Consider the following 20,979-nt stretch of genomic DNA (forward strand, 5'->3'; position numbering starts at 1 on the left):
ATACATGTGTGTTGGTATAGATGAACGTTCATTTAGGAAGTAGAGGGCGGTATATAATAGGGCGAAGGTGTCTCTTCCTATCTTTCTCTTCTCTCTACGGCATGGTTTAACTGCATTTAAACAACTTCCAGTTACCCAACGTTTAACCAGTATTAAGCAAATATTAGATAGTAGTTTGGGAGCTGTGTATCCATTACACATGTAATGGAGCAATGTAAAATCAGACATTATGATATATGTGCCTGAGACGAAATTACAAAATACGGGGCAATTGAAGCAACGCGCTAGTACAGCGTCGCCACACTACAGCAGTATCACTGTGCTACAAGGGGTAACTATGCAAACATCTACGTGTAATACTGCAGCCTGTCCACACGATGACTGCATGCTTACTATACTGCAGAAATCCCAATACCCTAATATTCTCCCCGAATGTTAACAATCTCACCACACTGAAACAAAATACTACAATAGCTTTATTTCCCAAATGTTATATACATATACTAGTGTCTTTTCACCAAGGGCCTGTCACTATCAATTGTCACAGCACGCATTTAGCTGTAAAAAACAAAGCACCGATGTCTTCTGAAAACAGGATTAGGTTTCCCCTATGACATACAGCATGTTCCCTGGTATTTGTCGACTTTTCTTTGCATGTGTTTCTCACTGGTGTAGCAGAGGGGTTAGGATACACTCACCTCCTTCGCGAACACTTTGTGTCATCACTATTTGATAGAAAGTCATGCACACTTTCCTAGGATATAGTCACAATCGTACAGTGGACTCTGCCTTTAGTGGATATTCCTGACAATTACATAAAGGGTTGTGTCGCTTTATTTTACACCTATTTTCTTTGAAGTAACTGTGGATTTCTTAATGATATCGATCTTCTGATGAAACAGAATTCGCTAATCATAAAGGGAACAATTGTACTGAACACATACTGCTTATTAGCCAAGACACCAGGTGCTAGCCAACAGTTTGTGGCTGTAAATTCGTTTTTAATGTTTCATGACCTTTCCATTCGGTCCTTCTTGTGCCAAATTAAATAGATGTTGTCTTTGGATAATGGCTCAACAATTGCTACAATTCAATGTATATTTAATCACTGTTGCAAGTGATTCACTTCAACTTGTTTTAGGCTTCCGGAGAATGTTTGATCATAAACACCAGTAGAAAGAAGAAATAGAAAACTCGCCTCTACCCTTTACATATGGCCTTTACATCATGAAAACAGTCTTCTGTGTGTTCATAGATAATGTTACTGTTGCGTTAAAATCAATCGTGTCCGATTTGATAAATCTGTACTTTTGATAGTGCATCCAGATAGAAATACTTCTCCTGTTAATTGCATCAGCGGTATGCAAACGGTTAGATTACATCATGAAATCAAGAAGTAAACTTCCCATGGAGTGTACAAAATGATTGGTATTGCCATCAACTGTTATCGACTATTCATAGCATGTTCAATAGTAACTTATGATTGTAGACCTTTTCATTTTGTTTGTGTGATACATAAACCGATAGCATATGCTAATGTAATGAAATTCCAACTGCTACGCAATCCCTTCTAGTATAGGCAGTAAGAATACTACAGCATGTGTTTGTTATTTATTCTTCAAGACCATGGTATCAATATTTGTTATCACAGAAACTTAGATATTCATCATCCAAAGGACAATGCGTGTTCCGTAAAGAACACTCGCTCAATTTCTAGGACAGGTTACATACTTGCATTCGAATCGAATACTGTGCACACTAGCTACTATTAGATGACTTACTGCACCCCAACACGGAAATATGACTCAACTCCGGATATTTTCGGATTTCACTATGACATCATCAAGACCCTTCGTGGCAGCACAAATGGTATATTCGCATGAGACATGGAACCAAGTAAGAGATAGCCTGTATGAAATATGTCAAGCCTAAAATCCCTCCTCTCATATTCAATCTGATTTCGTCAGGACATTCTAAGCATATTTCATTAGTTGACACCACTGCTGGAAGCAAAACTGATTACCAGTTAAGTGTTTGGATATCGTTGAATAACACATATATCCAGAGTTAATAATATGGAGACATATAGTAACTCGTCCATTTTGTAAACATTGAATTCAGCTTTAAGATTCTCAAACAAAGCACAAATCGTTTGTATTTCAAGTTTTATTGAACCAATTGTATTGTCATGAGTATACAAAATAAATAGTCTTCTTCACACTGCAGGTGACAGTAACTCAGTAGTAGCCGATTCCTGAAACAGAAAAATAGTTACATATAAAATTGGGATTTATGGAAAAGTAACATGGAAATGTTGAAACTGCTTGCACCATAAACTATACCAAGCATTTCAAACAGCTGACAACAGTTTTACAGATGTTTATCAACTGACAACAGCTTATTTGCATAAAATAGTACTAATAAATACATGGGTACATGATATCATTTTATAAAAGTGAAGTTTAAAATGGGATAACAGAAGAAAGAATGACAGCATGTGTTGTGAAATACCTTTTCCTAGTCCGATTCCGTAGCCTGCCATTCCGTAGAGACCACCAAGTCCTCCAAGTCCTCCAAGTCCTCCATACAGACCTCCCATGCCGTATCCGTATTTGCCTCCGTACAGACCGCCCATTCCTCCGTACAGACCGCCATAGCCTCCGTAAAGACCTCCCTGCATTCCACCTATTCCGTAGCCTATTCCGCCCATTCCGCCCATTCCGCCCATTCCTCCATACAACCCAGCCATTCCATATGCTCCATACAGACCGGTTGGCTCAGCAAAGGCGGTAACAGCCAGGCAGGCAACAAGGACGACGACTATTTTCATCATTTTGAGTATCTGTTCAGTAACATAAAAATCATCTTCAAGACAGGAAAACAACATGTTATCATTACTCGTCTGGAGAATTGACTTCACGCCACTCCTAATGAATAATGTTATCATTTGTCATTTCATATGCATCCACATACTGGAAAATTTACAAGAACGGTAAATATTCCTTACTTATTCGTACTTTGATGAATTGGATCAATGTAAAAGTTGAAAAAGGAGAGGTGTGCAGCAGAAGAACGAAAACTTCAAAGTATACATGTTTACCACAGGCAATACCTTGACCTGGTACTTACAGTTTGGTGTTAACACGTATCTGTGTCTTAACAGCAGGTGAAAATAAGAGATGATAGAATACTTTCCCCCTCTCCTATATATATACAATTGGTGGACTATATGTGATTGATTTACCTTGGGCTGGCCACTTCCAGGTAAGCAACACACCTTAACGTTAATGATGTAAACTGATCATTCTATTCGCCTCAAAGGTTCTGCCTGAGGTTATCACCCTAAGGCTATACATGTGTGTTGGTATAGATGAACGTTCATTTAGGAAGTAGAGGGCGGTATATAATAGGGCGAAGGTGTCTCTTCCTATCTTTCTCCTCTCTCTACGGCATGGTTTAACTGCATTTAAACAACTTCCAGTTACCCAACGTTTAACCAGTATTAAGCAAATATTAGATAGTAGTTTGGGAGCTGTGTATCCATTACACATGTAATGGAGCAATGTAAAATCAGACATTATGATATATGTGCCTGAGACGAAATTACAAAATACGGGGCAACTGAAGCAACGCGCTAGTACAGCGTCGCCACACTACAGCAGTATCACTGTGCTACAAGGGGTCACTATGCAAACATCTACGTGTAATACTGCAGCCTGTCCACACGATGACTGCATGCTTACTATACTGCAGAAATCCCAATACCCTAATATTCTCCCCGAATGTTAACAATCTCACCACACTGAAACAAAATACTACAATAGCTTTATTTCCCAAATGTTATATATAAGGTTCTGCCTAGGGTTATTACCCTAAGGGCATACAAGAGTGTTGGTATACATGAACAGTCACTTAAGGTTGCTTCACACTTATTTCGAATTTACAGCAATCGGGGAGAATCGGCCAGAAAAAAATAGTTCCAAAATTCGAACCGCATTCGTGAGACAATTTTTTCAAGCTTTGCTATCTGACGTTTCTGTGACAGATGGTGACGTTTTTATGCGATTCGGCGGTGTTCTGATGACGGCAGGGCTCATTTGAAGAGCATTCGGGACATTCTGAATGCATTCCAGGTGTATTCGAGGTACATTGGAGCTGTATTTCAACTTCAATCGAAATGTTCCGATACATTTGAAGAATATTTGAACTCCAGCAGCAATCAAGATACATTCCGACTCATTCGAGGCATTCTGACAGGATTTGAAGTGGCTTGTCTTTTCTATTCTCCCTCGAATATGTTCAGATTACTTAGAATGCAGTCAGAATGCAGTAAGAATACTTAGAATGCAGTTCGAATGCACCTCAAAAGCCGGTCGATATTTTTCCACTTCGAATGTACCTCGAAAGTTTTGAACATGTTCAAAACATTCGGGCATATTATATTACATGAATTGACCCGAATAGTTGGAATGCATTCGGAATGCAGTAAGAAGTTTTAGAATTCAGTTCGAATATCCAGGAATCTCCAGAAATTTTCATTCCGACAGCATTCCGGCTCATTCCGCCGTAATGTACTACGAGTGAGACTTTAATAAACCTGTGTGTCTGCCGTATGTACAGCCGGTTAATGAAGCAAAAACAAGTACAATTACCTAATCCGTTATCGATAATTGATGTTCGGAGTCGGAGACTGAAGCATCGGATTAATGAATCAACAATTGATGTGTTTCTACAGTAAATAAGATTGGTTACAGCTTGAGTCAGTTCAGATAGCGAGGGAATCGGATTATTGGGGACCGGACTAAGGCGGCCTGACTGTATTATTATTCCGGCGTTTTTACTTCCAATCATAACTCAAGAACCAATTAGATGCGTTTCCAAAACATCATCAAGGTGCCCCTGCAGTCCCGTAGCACGTAAGAGTAAGGAGAGAAAAGGAAAACATGATTCCTTGAAGCCAAGGAGCCATATTGATTAAGTCGTATCACCAGCGGGCTGTGCAAACACCGTTCGGTTCAGCTAAGGCCACTAAAGAGAAAGTGCCCTTGACAGTTGGAACAACGGGTTCTTGTTCCTTAAGAATATTTTTCCCGTGGTATCAAATTATATTCTATGATCCATTATTATGAGCTGTGAAAGAAATTGAATCCAAATCAAATCACATAACTTCTATTTGTAAATCTCTACACTGGAATCATGTTCCATCTCACAATAACTTTCATATCATCCGAATTCTCAAAGGGTAACCTGGTACTAAAGGACCAATTCACATATAGAACACGGAGCCTACATCGCTGCTCTCAGCTATATTTTGACCTGAAATTGAATTATTAAAATCAATTTTGAATTATCTGCCCTTTGTCCTTGAACCTTGAACCTTGAACCTAGAGATGTTTGTGGTAAGCTTCAGGAACAGGTACACCTTGTTGTTTTTGTGATGAGATTCTGACCTCTGTTTTTTTAGTATGATTGGAACAAAAAACGGCGGAATAATGATACTAATAAATAATAAATCGAACGATTACAATAGGACTCCTGCCTTTCAGGCATGGAGCCCTAAAAAAATACAGAAAAGGACAAAAGACAACACATATGAAAACTATATTCCAACTATCTCTCCAACAAAGGTCGTATCTTCACAAAACAATATAGCGGTATCAGTAACAATTTCTGGTGTCTCCCGCCGTGATATTGCTGGAATATTGCTAAAAGCGGCGTAAAATCATACTCACTCACTCACTCACTCACAAAACAACATAGCGGTATCAGTAACGATGCACATGGTTATAATATCACATATGTAGATGAAAGTTTCTTCTACGTAAAAGAAGGGATCTTCTATGTAGATGAAAGTATCTTGTTTGTTTTAGTTCAACACCGCACTCAGCAATATTGTGCACAACCATGTGACTGCTGTCTCTAAATAATCGAGTATGGACCAGATATTGTGTGGACCAGAGACTCACTTCATGGGCATCGATCTACGCATCTGTAATACGATGTCATGCATCAACCAAGGCGGCGAGCCTGTGACCACCCAATCTCGTGGTCACAGCATGTGTTGATGAAGTCCAATTCAGACCCGGGAAAGAGAGTGAGTTTAGTTTAACGCTGCACCCAGCAATATTCCAGCTATCTGTAAATAATCGACTCTGGAATTCATACCTGGATCTTCACGGGTAATCACTTACGTAGATAAAAGTGTCTTCAACGTAGATGAAAGTATCATCTACTTAGACGAAAGTATCTTTAAAGAAGGTGACAAAAACAATGAAGACTATGACCTCAAAAACGGTTCCATAAAATAGTTTATGAAGCGGAGTAAAATGTCCGTCTTCGGTTCATTGAAATTAGCGAGGGGACAGAAAGTTGACTTCGACTGCCGCTGGTGTCGAGCCTGATAACAACGTGTCAACGGGGCCAAGTTCGAATCTAAGGCTTAAGGAACTGCCACTCCGAGAGAAAATTCTTGTACCAGGAGTGAATCCCACGAATAGGGTAGAGTCTAACATTGCCAGAAAACTACTCATCCGCTGGTGCCTCAGAAGCCCTGATCGAGATGCTCTATTACATACCGCCCTCTACTTCCTAAGACCCCCGTCACACAATTACGGCGGAATGAGCCGGAATGCTGTCGGAATGAAAATTTCTGGAGATTCATGGAAATTCGAACTGAATTCTAAAACTTCTTACTGCATTCCGAATGCATTCCAACTATTCGGGTCAATTCATGTAATATGCCCGAATGTTTTGAACATGTTCAAAACTTTCGAGGTACATTCGAAGTGGAAAAATATCGACCGGCTTTTGAGGTGCATTCGAACTGCATTCTAAGTATTCTTACTGCATTCTGACTGCATTCTAAGTAATCTGAACATATTCGAGGGAGAATAGAAAAGACAAGCCACTTCAAATCCTGTCAGAATGCCTCGAATGAGTCGGAATGTATCTTGATTGCTGCTGGAGTTCAAATATTCTTCAAATGTATCGGAACATTTCGATTGAAGTTGAAATACAGCTCCAATGTACCTCGAATACACCTGGAATGCATTCAGAATGTCCCGAATGCTCTTCAAATGAGCCCTGCCGTCATCAGAACACCGCCGAATCGCATAAAAACGTCACCATCTGTCACAGAAACGTCAGATAGCAAAGCTTGAAAAAATTGTCTCACGAATGCGGTTCGAATTTTTGGAACTATTTTTTTCTGGCCGATTCTCCTCGATTGCTGTAAATTCGAAATAAGTGTGAAGCAGCCTTAGTGACTGTTCATGTATACCAACACTCTTGTATGCCCTTAGGGTAGGTAATAACCCCAGGCAGAGCCTTATATATAACATTTGGGAAATAAAGCTATTGTAGTATTTTGTTTCAGTGTGGTGAGATTGTTAACATTCGGGGAGAATATTAGGGTATTGGGATTTCTGCAGTATAGTAAGCATGCAGTCATCGTGTGGACAGGCTGCAGTATTACACGTAGATGTTTGCATATTGACCCCTTGTAGCACAGTGATACTGCTGTAGTGTGGCGACGCTGTACTAGCGCGTTGCTTCAATTGTCCCGTATTTTGTAATTTCGTCTCAGGCAAATATGTCATAATGTCTGATTTTACATTGCTCCATTACATGTGTAATGGATACACAGCTCCCAAACTACTATCTAATATTTGCTTAATACTGGTTAAACGTTGGGTAACTGGAAGTTGTTTAAATGCAGTTAAACCATGCCGTAGAGAGAGGAGAAAGATAGGAAGAGACACCTTTCGCCCTATTATATACCGCCCTCTACTTCCTAAATGAATGTTCATGTATAAATGCGAGTAGTGACTATTGTTAGTGACAGTCCATTTTGGTAAAATAGATACCTGTACATGTATGTAACATACAGCCAGTATAGTCGTGGGATTGTTGACATTCAGGGTGAATATCATGCTGTTGGGATTTCTGCAGAGTAGTAAGCAGGCGGTCATCGTGTGGATTGACTGCAGCATCAAACGTAGTGATACTGCTAGAGAGAGAGAGAGAGACAGAGAGAGAAGGAGAGAGAGAGGGAGAGAGAGAAAGAGAGAGAGAGAATGAGAGAGTGAGTGATAGAGAGAGAGAGGAGCACTCTATTATATACCGCCCTCTACTCCCGAAATGAATGTTCATGTATACCAACACACATGTCCACCCTCAGGGTGATAACCTCAGGCAGACCCGTTGAGGCGAAAACAAATGATCAGCTTACATCATTAACGTTAAGGTGTGTTGCTTACCTGGAAGTGGCCAGCCCAAGGTAAATCAATCACATATAGTCCACCAGTTGTATATAAAGGAGAGGGAAAAGGTATTCTATCATCTCTTAATCACCTGCTGTTAAGACACAGATACGCGTTAACACCAAACTGTAAGTACCGTTTCAAGGTTTGCTGTGGTAAATATGTATACCTTGAAGTTGTCGTTCTTCTGCTGCACAACTCTCCTTTATCAACTTTACATTGGTCCAATTCATCAAAGTGCGAATAAGTAAGGCATCTGTACATTTGGAAGTATGTGGATGCACATGAAATAAAAAAATGATAACATTATTCATTAGGAGTGGCGTGAAGTCAATTCTCCAGACGAGTAATGATAACATGTTGTTTTCCTGTCTTGAAGATGATTTTTATGTTACTGAACAGATACTCAAAATGATGAAGATAGTCGCCGTCCTTGTTGCCTGCCTGGCTGTTACCGCCTTTGCTGAGCCAACCGGTCTGTATGGAGCATATGGAATGGCTGGGTTGTATGGAGGAATGGGCGGAATAGGCTACGGAATAGGTGGAATGCAGGGAGGTCTTTACGGAGGCTATGGCGGTCTGTACGGAGGAATGGGCGGTCTGTACGGAGGCAAATACGGATACGGCATGGGAGGTCTGTATGGAGGACTTGGAGGACTTGGAGGCCATGGTGGTCTCTACGGAATGGCAGGCTACGGAATCGGACTAGGAAAAGGTATTTCACAACACATGCTGTCATTCTTTCTTCTGTTATCCCATTTTAAACTTCACTTGTATAAAATGATATCATGTATTTATTAGTACTATTTTATGCAAATAAGCTGTTGTCAGTTGATAAACATCTGTAAAACTGTTGTCAGCTGTTTGAAATGCTTGGTATAGTTTATGGTGCAAGCAGTTTCAACATTTCCATGTTACTTTTCCATAAATCCCAATTTTATATGTAACTATTTTTTCTGTTTCAGGAATCGGCTACTACTGAGTTACTGTCACCTGCAGTGTGAAGAAGACTATTTATTTTGTATACTCATGACAATACAATTGGTTCAATAAAACTTGAAATACAAACGATTTGTGCTTTGTTTGGGAAATCTTAAAGCTGAACTGAAAATTCACAAAATGGCCAAGCCATCTAGGTTTCTTGATAGAGAAAGAGATTGGCAGTTGAGTGAATTAATTTCATTTCATCAATAAATGGACCCACACTCGGGAATACCCCACCGCCCCTCATCAATGGATGGACCCATACTCGTCAAATACGACTGACTGCTACATAAAACAACATTTACTCACAATTGTGTCATAATGACATTGAAAATGACAAAGCCATGATCGCAAATTGGAACAATTTATTTACTTTATAATATTTCAGAAAGACTGGACAAGTTCAACAGCAGTATTCTAAAGCATCGGAGATGGTTTATCATGATAACTAATGAAATGTTGTTTCTAAAATGTTTGACAAATGAGGAACCAACATGCAGTAGTGTGGAGGCTAATATACTGATTATATATTTATCAAACAATTGTTGAAAAGAATAGGCCTGAGCAAGGTAAACAGTATAGGAGTTCTCTCCCTTGATCCACAACAGCCTCAGTCCTGCAAAATGAAGTAAACAGGCCAAAAGCAACTAAAAGATTTCTAACACATGACAGGAACAAGCACTGAAATTGCATTGTGTAACACAATAATAATTAAAAGGCACTCCATGCACCATTTAAAAATGATATTAAATATTGATGTAAGATATGAAATAAATTAATACTTTTCGTCTACCTATTTCTTCAGGCAGCAACTGACATGTTTACTGACTTAAACACTCTATTATTATTGAATTTAGTAATATGGAACAAAACATAGAACAAAAAGCTATCAGTTAATTTGTTTAAATAACTGTTCAAATCCAAAGTAAACCTGTAGTTTCAGTTCCAACACAACACTACCACTTAAAGCCTTTCTCTGAGATAACGAATATTTCTTCATAACACCCCCAGATATATCCAATGTTTGTCTTGTTAACCTGATCAACAAATACAATGTATACACACAAACAAAATATGGCCTACCCACTCTAACCATCCAAGAAACATTTGGTAAGTCTAACATTTTTCGATATCGATTTCGATCTGCTGTTACCTTTTCTTAAAAACTTTGACTCTTCTTTAGCACTATAGTGTGTGCAAACCCTGAGACAACATCGACAACCCATCTGCAGACAACCCATCTGCAGACAACCCATCTACCCATCTACAGACAACCCATCTGCAGTCAACACATCTGCAGACAACCCATCTGCAGACAACCCATCTACAGACAACCCATCTGCAGTCAACACATCTACAGACCATCTGCAGACAACCCATCTACAGACAACCAACTGCAGATAACCCATCTGCAGTCAACGCATCTGCAGTCTACCCATCTGCAGTCAACGCATCTGCAGACAACCCATCTGCAGACAACCCATCTGCAGACAACCCATCTGCAGTCAACCCATCTGCAGACAACCCATCTGCAGACAACCCATCTGCAGTTAACCCATCTGCAGACAACCCATCAGCAGTCAACCCATCTGCAGACAACCATCTGCAGACAACCCATCTACAGAGAATTCACGAGTACAAGACACAACCAAGGCACTGGAAAGTCAGTCAGATGTTTCCCAGATTCAACAGCCAGACTGATTGGCATATCTTGTTATCACAATGTCTGGTCATGTTTCAAGATAATATCTGCTGGTGTTTGATAATGTCTATTGGCAACATCTGGTGTTTCTGTTTTGTGATAATGTCAGCAATTATTGCCGCCTGATCCTGCGTCTCTGTCCACCATTGTAAGGCTGGTACCGACAACGGTTGAAGTCCACATGCCGAGCCATCTGTTCAAAGTTGTTGTTGCTGTAGGGATGCCACTGGAAGTTGTCCCTGGATCCAAGGTCTGTCACAAAGCTGCTGTTATCCATGATTTGGCCATACCCACAATCATTTCTCAGCTTCCTGTTGGTGTCCATTGTCTGTCTGTTTAGAGTGCCACGGTTTATGTTCATGGGGTTGATGTCCTTCAACATTCGGTTCACATCAAGGTTTAGTGGGCGACGTTGGGGCCGAACAGGCTGTTCCTGTCTGTTCAAAACCTGAGGCAATGCTCGGGAAGGAATGGTGTTACATCCAAAACGAAATATCTCCGGGTTCTTTTCCTGGTTTTTCTGGACATTGCCAGGGAGATGGAAGCCCCAGGCATCCGAGATGTGAGTCAGCAGCAGGTTGGTAATGCGCCGATGAGCTGTCATGTCCCAGTGTATGCCGTCATCGGCACGGCGGTGAAGCTGATACCGCAGGAAGTAATGCAGGTCAAGAACATCAAAGTCATTTTCAACCACAACCTTGGCTGCATAATAGTTGGCTTCCAGGATGTCCAAACGCAGAGTGGAGTTCATGAATTCAATCTCAGGGATTATGAAACCACCCCGAGCATTCTTTGAAATGGGAAGTGTAGTGTTCCAGATGACCAGAGAGTCAGCAGGCAGCACCTCCTTGAACCGCCTGAACAATGTCTTCAGGTTCTCTTTGTACTCATCGATAGCTTTCACACCATACCTGCAACACAGAAACGTATGATCTAACCAAACACATACATTTGCACACAATCACTGAACAGGTCACTAAGTGTGGCAGCTCTTGGTCTGTACAGGTCCCAAGCAACCAAAGCTGGACAACGTAACAGATGAGGTAGTCGGGCAGGGTGACCTGGTTGCTTGCATGTCATCATACACCATTGGTAAAGATCTTTGCTCATGACATCAATAAATGGATTGTATGGTTTGGACTTAAAGGGACACAGACCTTTGTATTTCTCCAAGACTGGTTGTTGCCTTTGTTGTATTTTTAATGTTGACCAGCAAATCGACCAAGGGCAGCTAATGAGACCTCTCTGGCAGCTATAGACAGCCTGGGTAAAGCTTGGGATTAGTGCCCCTTTAATTATAATAATTACAGGCTTTATGATGTCACTGGAATACAGCCAAGTGTAGATGCTAACACTGTTATCAAGCAAGTGATAACGATGTTAGAATATACACTGAAACAGCACATCTATTGCAAAAAAGAAGTTGTCTATCCATGAAATTATACCAGCTTCTAAATGCCACTTAAAGAAGTTATACTGCAAAGTGTGGCATTAGATCACACACAAACCCACAAACGAACAGCTTATCATTATCTGTGAAGGATGAGGTGGTTGAACACTTAACAAGAATATTTTAAGATTGTAGTATTCATGTTAGGATAACAATCATTTCTGGATATGACCCGATGTATCAGTGAATTACTAGTATTTACTTGGTCAGACACTAAAAAGACCCTCACCAAATCACAGCCATTTAGTTCGGTGTGGGTGGTAAAAAACTATGCTAGTTAAAGATGAATTATACAAGTTTGTTGGTTAGTTAATGTCACACTCAGCCGCATTCCAGATATATGACAGCATTTTCTAAATAATCAGTGACAGACTTCATGAGCATCGATCTACACAGCTGACATAACAAATACATTTAATCAGCGAAGTCACCAAGTCCTGTTAACTGCCTCTTTGGACAAACAAGGGTTGATGAGAAATATTCTAACCAAGATTACCACTGACCGCCAAATTCAGTTGCCTCTTATGACCCTTTCAACCCAAGGCTCTTCAAGGCCTAGATTCATAAGCATTATCATTATCACACAATACTTTAAGATTGACAATCATCATCTAAGTTACACTTGGTTGAGGTGAGGTGAAATTGGGTTTAACGTCGTGCTTGAGAATATTTCGCTCATATGACGACGTGCATGCATGTGTATGTGTATGTGTATGTGCGGCTGCTTGTAATAGCCCAGACTTAAGCTGGTTTTATAGTGCTAGCCCACTGAGATACCATGCCGCAGTGAAGCATGAATACCCCACTCAGACACAGTATACTGACTCCGAGCCGACCAGTCCTTGCTGTACCAATTAATGCCGAACGCCAGGCAGGGACCAACAAGTACCATACTTTAACGTCTTGTGGTATGACGCGGTCGGGGATCGAACCCGCGACCTTCCGCTCTCTGGGCGGACGCTCTAACCACTACACCACGGAGGCGGTCTACACTTGGTTGAGACCGGTTACAAGAGTAGGCTACAGTGGTGACATAATTTAATCACTATGAAAGCACAATGCCATTTAACAAGAGTCATCAGAAGATGGCATATCCCCCCGGCCTCCACATCTTTGAAAGAACAAATCATCTGACAGTTACTTTAAGTCCAGCTTGATTTTAGACTAAGTGCAAATCGTTTCCATGGAAATCATGAAAAAAATAAATGACAAAAATCTGCGAATAGCAAAAGGCACCACTTTGGGATCTGCCTCACATATCTGCCAAGTTTTGCTGAAAGATATCGAGATGTTTTTGAGTTGTGCTCCGGAAACGAAGCCCACCCCTCACTTTTGGGACTAAGTCCGAATCGTTTCCATGGAAACCGAAAATAAAAATGCCAAAATCTGCAAATAGCAAAAGGCACAACTTTAGGATGTGTTTGATATATCTACCAAGTTTTGTTGAAATATATTATAACGGTTTTTGAGTTGTGCTCGAAACGAAAAGCAATCCTTACTTTTGAGACTAAGTCCAAAAATGTTTCCATGGAAACCAAGAAAAATAAAAATGCCAAAATCTGCAAATAGCAAAAGGCACAACTTTAGGATCTGTTTGATATATCTACCAAGTTTTGTTGAAATGTTTTGAATGGTTCTTGAGTTATGCTCCGGAAACAAAGCCCACCCCTCACTTTTGGGATAAAGTCCGAATCGTTTCCATGGAAACCGGGAAAAATAAAAATACCAAAAATCTGTGAAGAGCAAAAGGCACCACTTAAGGTTCTGTTTGATATATCTACCAAGTCTTGTTGAAAAATATTAAACGGTTCTTGAGTTATGCTCCGGAAACGAAACCCGGCCCTTCCTTTTGAGACTAAGTCTGAATCATTTCCATGGAAACCAAAAAAATAATAAATCACAAATATCTGCAAATAGCAAAAGGCACCACTTCAAGATCTGCCTCACATATCTGCCAAGTTTTGCTGAAAGATATTGAGAAGTTTTCGAGAAGTGCTCCGAAACGGCTTCCACCCTCACTTTTGGGACTAAGTCCGAATCGTTTCCATGGAAACCGGAAAAAATAAAATGCCAAAATCTGCAAATAGCAAAGGCACAACTTTAGGATGTGTTTGATATATCTACCAAGTTTTGTTGAAATATATTAAACGGTTCTTGAGTTATGCTCCGAAACAAAGCAATCCTTACTTTTGAGACTAAGTCCAAAATGTTTCCATGGAAACCGGAAAAATAAAATGCCAAAAAATCTGCAAATAGCAAAAGGCACCACTGTAAGGTTCTGTTTCATACATCTACCAAGTTTTGTTGAAAAAATATTAAACGGTTCTTGAGTTATGTCTCGAAACGAAGCCCCACCCTCACTTTTGGGACTAAGTCCGAATCGCATTCCATGGAAACCGGAAAAACATAAATGCCAAAAAATCTGTGAATAGCAAAAGGCACCACTTTAGGATCTGTTTGATATATCTACCAAGTTTTGTTGAAAAATACTGAACAGTTCTTGAGTTATGCTCCGGAAACGAAGCCCACCCTTCTTTAAGACTAAGTCCAAAACGTTTCCATGGAAACCGAGAAAAATAAAAATGACAATAATCTGTAAATAGCAAAAGGCACCACCTTAGGTTATGTTTGACATATCTACCAATTTGGGTTGAAAAATATCGAACGGTTTTTGAGTTATGCTCCGGAAACAAAATGATTACGGACGGACGGACAGACGGACGGACAGACGGACAGACGGACAGACGGACGGACAGACGGACGAGGCGACGACTATATCCCACCGCATTACATGCCGGTGGGATAAAAAGTGGTAAAATGTAACACATTATATTTTGGATTACACTTTCCCAGTAAAGTACATATTCTAGTGCTTTTGTTAGGTTGAGTCCCACCTAATCCCCAGCACACAAAGGCAGAGATCTATCAAACTCAACCACATGGAAGCCGGACAACTGGTAGTCTAGATCACATACTTTGTTTCCTCTCTGACTTGTGTAAAAACTATGAATACACAATGCTAGAGGCACTACTCCCAGTACTAAGCTGGTTCTCGGCTCCCTTTGCATGTGCCAACTTGCGATATGCGGGATGGGGACCAGCTTACTTCCTGTACAAGATTTCCAGTAACAAGCGTATATTCAAGAACCAGTTCTGGTTCCAAATTGCGAGACCGCCAAATACGACTTTACCAGACCGGACCAAGTGTACGTTGTTTGTCCCCAGGAGTACTAACGCTCGCAAAGTGCTATGACCTACTTACGGGCCCTATCTAGAAAGTGGTCAAATGTAACATAAGTAATATATATGGGATAGCTTTCAGACATGGGATCTGTGCCTATTTACACTAGTCAGAAGGATACAAAGTAAAAATACAGTATATTTCTAAAACAGCATACTTATGGACAGACAACTTCTTTACTGCAATGGATGCAATAATCAAGACCAATCAAGATTAAGAGGCCCCAACTCTTTGTCCATCTCACTTCATACCATTATCTATTAGTAGCTATTAGTAATGTAATCACACTGTACATCAACCTTGTACCCATGTGGGGAATCAAACCCAGGTCTTTGGTGTGATGAGCAATCGTTTTAACCACTAGGCTACCCCCACAGGTTGTCAAAAGCATACCTGCTGATATCCCACAGACAGGAGTTGAGGATCACAATATCAGGCCTTGGTTCATCACTCAGGTCAGCCAGAATGCTCTCCATGTAAGCGTTGTAGCAGCGGCATACAAAGTAGAATCGGACGAGGTGGTAGTCCGACAGGTACTGTCGCACCTCACGGTAGTTGATGCCATTACTCATCTTGCCCTTCTTCCCTTCCTCGATCAGCTCATCCCTCTCAAAGGTCATCTCACCCTGCATACAGGTGAAAGTTCACAGGTAGAGAATACAAGAATTGTAAAGGAGTGAGTGAGTGAGTGAGTTTAGTTTTACACCGCATTCAGCAATATTCCAGCTATATGGTGGCAGTCTGTAAATAATCGAGTCTGGAATGGACAATCCAGTGATCAACAGCATGAGCATCGATTTGCGCAATTGGGAACCGATGACATGTGTTACCCGATCCTGTTAGTCACCTCTTACAACAAGCATGGGTTACTGAAGATCAATATTCTAACCCAAACCTTCACCGGTCAGAACTGTAAAGGAAGAAGCAGATAATGGAGCATACAACATTATGGATGACAAACTACGGTTTGGTGTAGATTTTTACACCATTATCAAGCTAAAAGCTACACCAAAACGTCACACTATGCAATAAACAAGAAGTTGTCATCTATAAAGTTTCTGACAGATATCAATGTCTTAAAGTCAGCTGATATTTCAAGTCATATTTTCAAGTTGTTGTTGATGAGTTGGTTCAATATTGATGTTTTTGCTTGTCTTATTGTTGTCTGAAATTATCAGTTCTATCAACAACAAAAAAAAACGGTTCTCTATGCTAAACAGTTCAAATGACAAACATTGACATGCTAGTCCAATTCATTTAGTTGCCTATTAAATCCAAAACATATGGGAAAGATTGTATCTCATTATCATCAAAGTGTCAATTACATCCAAAATCCATTTGACCATAACTTGGTCTGCAAAGAAAATCACCTGTTAGAACACAACACAAACTACCCAGACATTGTATTGCCCTTCATGTCTAAGTCATCTCAAGTTTCTTCAATGCTACACTCTCCATTATCCCAGTCCTATCACAACAGCTTTTAAATATATGAGTCTGGACCAGACAATCCAGTGATCCAATATTGTGAGGAATGATCCACACAATCGGGTTACAATGGCTTTCAACAATGTCAAGGAAGCTTACATATCTTACAAGCCTAGACCAGTAGTGAGTGAGTGAGTGAGTTTAGTTTTACGCTGTGCTCAGCAATATTCCAGCTATATAGCAGTGGTCTGTAAATAATAGAATCTGGACCAGACAATCCAGTGATCAACAGCATGAGCATCGATCTGCGCAATTGGTAACCGATGACATGTGTCAACCAAGTCAGCAAGCCTGACCACCCGATCCCGTTAGTCGCCTCTTACGACAAGCATGGGTTACTGAAGATCAATTCTAACCTGGATCTTCACGGGTTCCTCAACCAGTAAAGGTGCAAGGTAGAATTGCTCTCAGGAATCTATGCTTGTCACAAGAGGTGACTAACTGCATCTGGTGGTCAAGCCCTCTAACCTGATTTAAGCATGCCATCGTATGCCACCTGCGGACATCAATGCTCACTCTACTAATCACTTGATTGTGCGGTCAAGACTATATTATTTACAGACTGCTTTATTACATCCTGGAATACAGACAGTGATCAACAAACTACCAGCAACAGTTGCTAGGCAGCTATTCAAAGCCAGCATCTTCTGTGGGCATGTCAGGTATGGTCAGGTATGGTCAGGCAATGGTTACCTTGTTGCGGAGGTTGCTATCAGACAGGTATCGGTTCTTCTGGAGCAGCAGCACCATATCCTTGTACACAGCTCGCTGTACTGCAGGAAACAATAACATGGGTATTTGTATCATTTAAGCTACCACTTACAACCCTTGAGCAGCCTAGTCAACTTCTCACTTTATGTTCAAAGCACTACATTCTTCTACCACATACAGTTATAGATAAGGGGTGGCCTTCAGCCTCTCACCTGATGACTGTGGACGACTCTAAGGTCCAAATCAGGAGTGGAGTGAGTGAGTGAGTTTAGTTTTACGCCGCACTCAGCAATATTCCAGCTATATGGCGGTCTGTAAATATATCGAGTCTGGACCAGACAATCCAGTGATCAACAGCATGAGCATCGATCTGCGCAAGGCGGGGGAACCGATGACAGCGGAGTGTCAACCAAGTCATTTGTTCTTTAAACTGACCTATAGCAGGGTTTCGATCCCGTTAACTCTATAGCCTCTTACGACAAGATAGTCACCTTTATTTATGGCAAGTCACTCTATTATGGGTTGCTGAAGACCTATTTGTCTCCAATTCTTTCAGGATAGCATTATAAAATCAATGACTTTCTTTTGGGAATAATAAATTCCTTCTGTATAGGAGTTTCTGATTATAGCTAACAGTATTTTGCTTTGGTCCTCACCATCTAAAGCAGGGTCTCAATGACTTTCTTTACAGTGAGTCACTCATTAGGGTTTCAGATTTGTTCTATTACAGTGAGTCACTCTAACAGGTTTCAGATTTGTTGAAATTACAGTGAGTGACATAGCAGGGTTTCTGATTTGTAGCAATACAGTAGTCTTTGTCAGACAGAGTTTGTCTACAAACTCTATGACAGTTTCAGATTTGTTCTTTTACAGTGAGTCACTCTATAGCAGGGTTTCAGATTTGTTCTTTTACAGAGAGTCACTCTATAGCAGGGTTTCAGATTTGTTCTTTTACAGAGAGTCACTCAACTTCAGTATTTCAGATTTGTTCTACTACAGAGAGTCACTCTATTGCAGGGTTTCAGATTTGTTCTTTTACAGAGAGTCACTCAACTTCAGTATTTCAGATTTGTTCTACTACAGAGAGCCACTCTATAGCAGGGTTTCAGATTTGTTCTTTTACAGTGAGTCACTCTATAGCAGGGTTTCAGATTTGTTCTTTTACAGAGAGTCACTCTATAGCAGGGTTTCAGATTTGTTCTTTTACAGTGAGTCACTCTATAGCAGGGTTTCAGATTTGTTCTTTTACAGAGAGTCACTCTATAGCAGGGTTTCAGATTTGTTCTTTTACAGTGAGTCACTCTATAGCAGGGTTTCAGATTTGTTCTTTTACAGAGTCACTCACTCTACTTCAGTATTTCAGATTTGTTCTATTACAGAGAGTCACTCTATTGCAGTATTTCAGATTTGTTCTACTACAGAGAGTCACTCTATTGCAGTATTTCAGATTTGTTCTTCAACAGTGTCCCTATCTCTATAGAAGAGTTTCAGATTTGTTCTTTTTCTGTGAGTCACTCTTCAGCAGGGTTTCACTAACATATACAGAGACACTAACCAGAATTGCGTCCTACAACTGTCTTAGGTCTATGTTTAGGTATGGGAGTTACAATCACCTTGGTGCTGAGATCTCTTCGTAACAACAGCACTCTGTGCTGCTCTTCAGTTCAAGAAGGCCAAAAATGTTTTGAACTGTTTCTGTAAGCGTCATGTCAAGGACCCCCTGGCTTTCATGGTTTAGTTTGGACATTGATTGCAGTATATATGGTGGGAACACTTACTTGAGTCCCCAATAATGACCACAAACTTGTTGTAAAAGAGTTTCTCTGCATCCTGGCGAAAGAATATGTCCCCCATGGCTACCTGAAACAAATATTACAAAGTATCTGATTCTGAAGTTGCAGGTTTCACTTTAATTAAAACACCTAAGGATTGTGTAGTTTCATACGTCCTTACAATGAGATCAACGTAATGAACCACAGGAAAATACATAATTCCGGAAATATTAGGATTCGTAATTTAAATAAATAAACACCATTTATGATTCTCCTAATTTTGATACAAAATCATAAAAAGACAAGGAATAACTATCTACCTTGCCCAATATAAAACCAAAAATAAGTGTTTCCTTTGCAGAAAGTAGTTATCTGTACATGCCCTAAAGTATACACCAATGTGAAACTGCTACTGTCGCCTGTTCATATTCAACTAAAACTAACCCGACAGATCAAATCGGTCAAGTATTCAGGCGGTTCCCGGTCAACTGATCGCCTGTCGCCTATGTGAAACAGTAGGATTTAAAATCACTCGATTTTGAGAGAAAACATTACTAACATTTTGTTGTAAGTCAGTGACTGTGTAATCATGACAATTCCCAGTAATTCAAGGGAAAATGTAGGCTCCAAATTGTCAGCCATAAAGACGACGAGTGGCAGCATGCCAAGTGGTCGACAGTCTTTCTGATGACAGACGACTGGCTGGAAAACTAACTATCAAAAGCAACTTCTAAAACTATCGCGTAAGCTAAAAAACGTTCACAAGTCCTCTTCTCTTACCTGCAAAGTGGATTAACGTAAGAGACAATCGCAACCGACATTTGAATATGTTCAAAAACACAAATTGTGTACTGTCAGTATGACACTGACAGGCCTTGGGTAGCCCATGGACGCACTTTGGCAACAAGGCTTCATTGGTGTTTAGCATTGTATACTTTGATCTCATTAAACTGGCGCTGGTAGCGCTGACAACAATTAGAACAGCATGCATATTTCAACAAGTGGAACAGCACACATACACGGATTTACTTACCTATTGTATGTGATGTCACTCGTTTCTTTGGGATTTACGAACATCGAAAGAAGTTCGGATGATATAACCTTGGAAGAGTCCATTTTGACAGCAGGGAGCGAGGGATAGTGAGTGTCACCTGTCATTCATCTTGGACCGCTGTTCCATTACAAACATTGACATACGAACTTTACGTTACAAATTACTCAGGAATATATTCAAGTTTTGTTTTACCAAACTTAGGTGACCTGTCTTGTCTTTTTTAGAAAAAGCAGAATATGGGAGATTTCAGTTTTGAATAGGAATAGCACAGTGGACACAAGGTTCGGAACGGAGACTGTGCGTCAATCTTCAACGT

At 40.4% G+C, this 20,979-nt stretch overlaps 3 protein-coding genes across 4 annotated transcripts; 1 reads left to right on the forward strand and 2 right to left on the reverse strand.

Annotated features, from left to right (window-relative positions):
• Window positions 1–2,237: 2,237 nt before the first annotated feature.
• LOC124268521 (keratin-associated protein 19-2-like) lies at window positions 2,238–2,833 on the reverse strand. Its single transcript, XM_046703507.1, has 2 exons — window positions 2,512–2,833; window positions 2,238–2,254 (listed from the first exon to the last, which is right to left on the reverse strand). Exons 1-2 carry the CDS (start codon window positions 2,831–2,833, stop codon window positions 2,238–2,240), a joined length of 339 nt encoding a protein of 112 aa, XP_046559463.1.
• A 5,803-nt stretch (window positions 2,834–8,636) lies between these two features.
• LOC124268526 (keratin-associated protein 19-2-like) lies at window positions 8,637–9,266 on the forward strand. The gene is made up of 2 exons (XM_046703512.1): window positions 8,637–8,976; window positions 9,227–9,266. The coding sequence occupies exons 1-2, from the start codon at window positions 8,673–8,675 to the stop codon at window positions 9,241–9,243; spliced, it is 321 nt and encodes a 106-aa protein (XP_046559468.1). The 5' UTR covers window positions 8,637–8,672; the 3' UTR covers window positions 9,244–9,266.
• A 329-nt stretch (window positions 9,267–9,595) lies between these two features.
• LOC124268517 (PC-esterase domain-containing protein 1A-like) lies at window positions 9,596–20,726 on the reverse strand. 2 transcript variants are annotated; one of them, XM_046703502.1, is made up of 5 exons: window positions 20,643–20,726; window positions 19,616–19,697; window positions 17,820–17,899; window positions 16,032–16,264; window positions 9,596–11,858 (listed from the first exon to the last, which is right to left on the reverse strand). In XM_046703502.1, the coding sequence occupies exons 2-5, from the start codon at window positions 19,689–19,691 to the stop codon at window positions 11,060–11,062; spliced, it is 1,188 nt and encodes a 395-aa protein (XP_046559458.1). In that variant the 5' UTR covers window positions 19,692–19,697; window positions 20,643–20,726; the 3' UTR covers window positions 9,596–11,059. The 2 variants fall into 2 exon arrangements, with proteins under 2 accessions (XP_046559458.1, XP_046559459.1); XM_046703503.1 differs by lacking the exon at window positions 20,643–20,726 and adding an exon at window positions 20,390–20,495.
• Between the last annotated feature and the right edge of the window lie 253 nt (window positions 20,727–20,979).

Source organism: Haliotis rubra, unplaced genomic scaffold (assembly GCF_003918875.1).
Source record: "Haliotis rubra isolate DU_JTF1 unplaced genomic scaffold, ASM391887v1 Scf1389, whole genome shotgun sequence".
NCBI lineage: Eukaryota > Metazoa > Mollusca > Gastropoda > Lepetellida > Haliotidae > Haliotis > Haliotis rubra.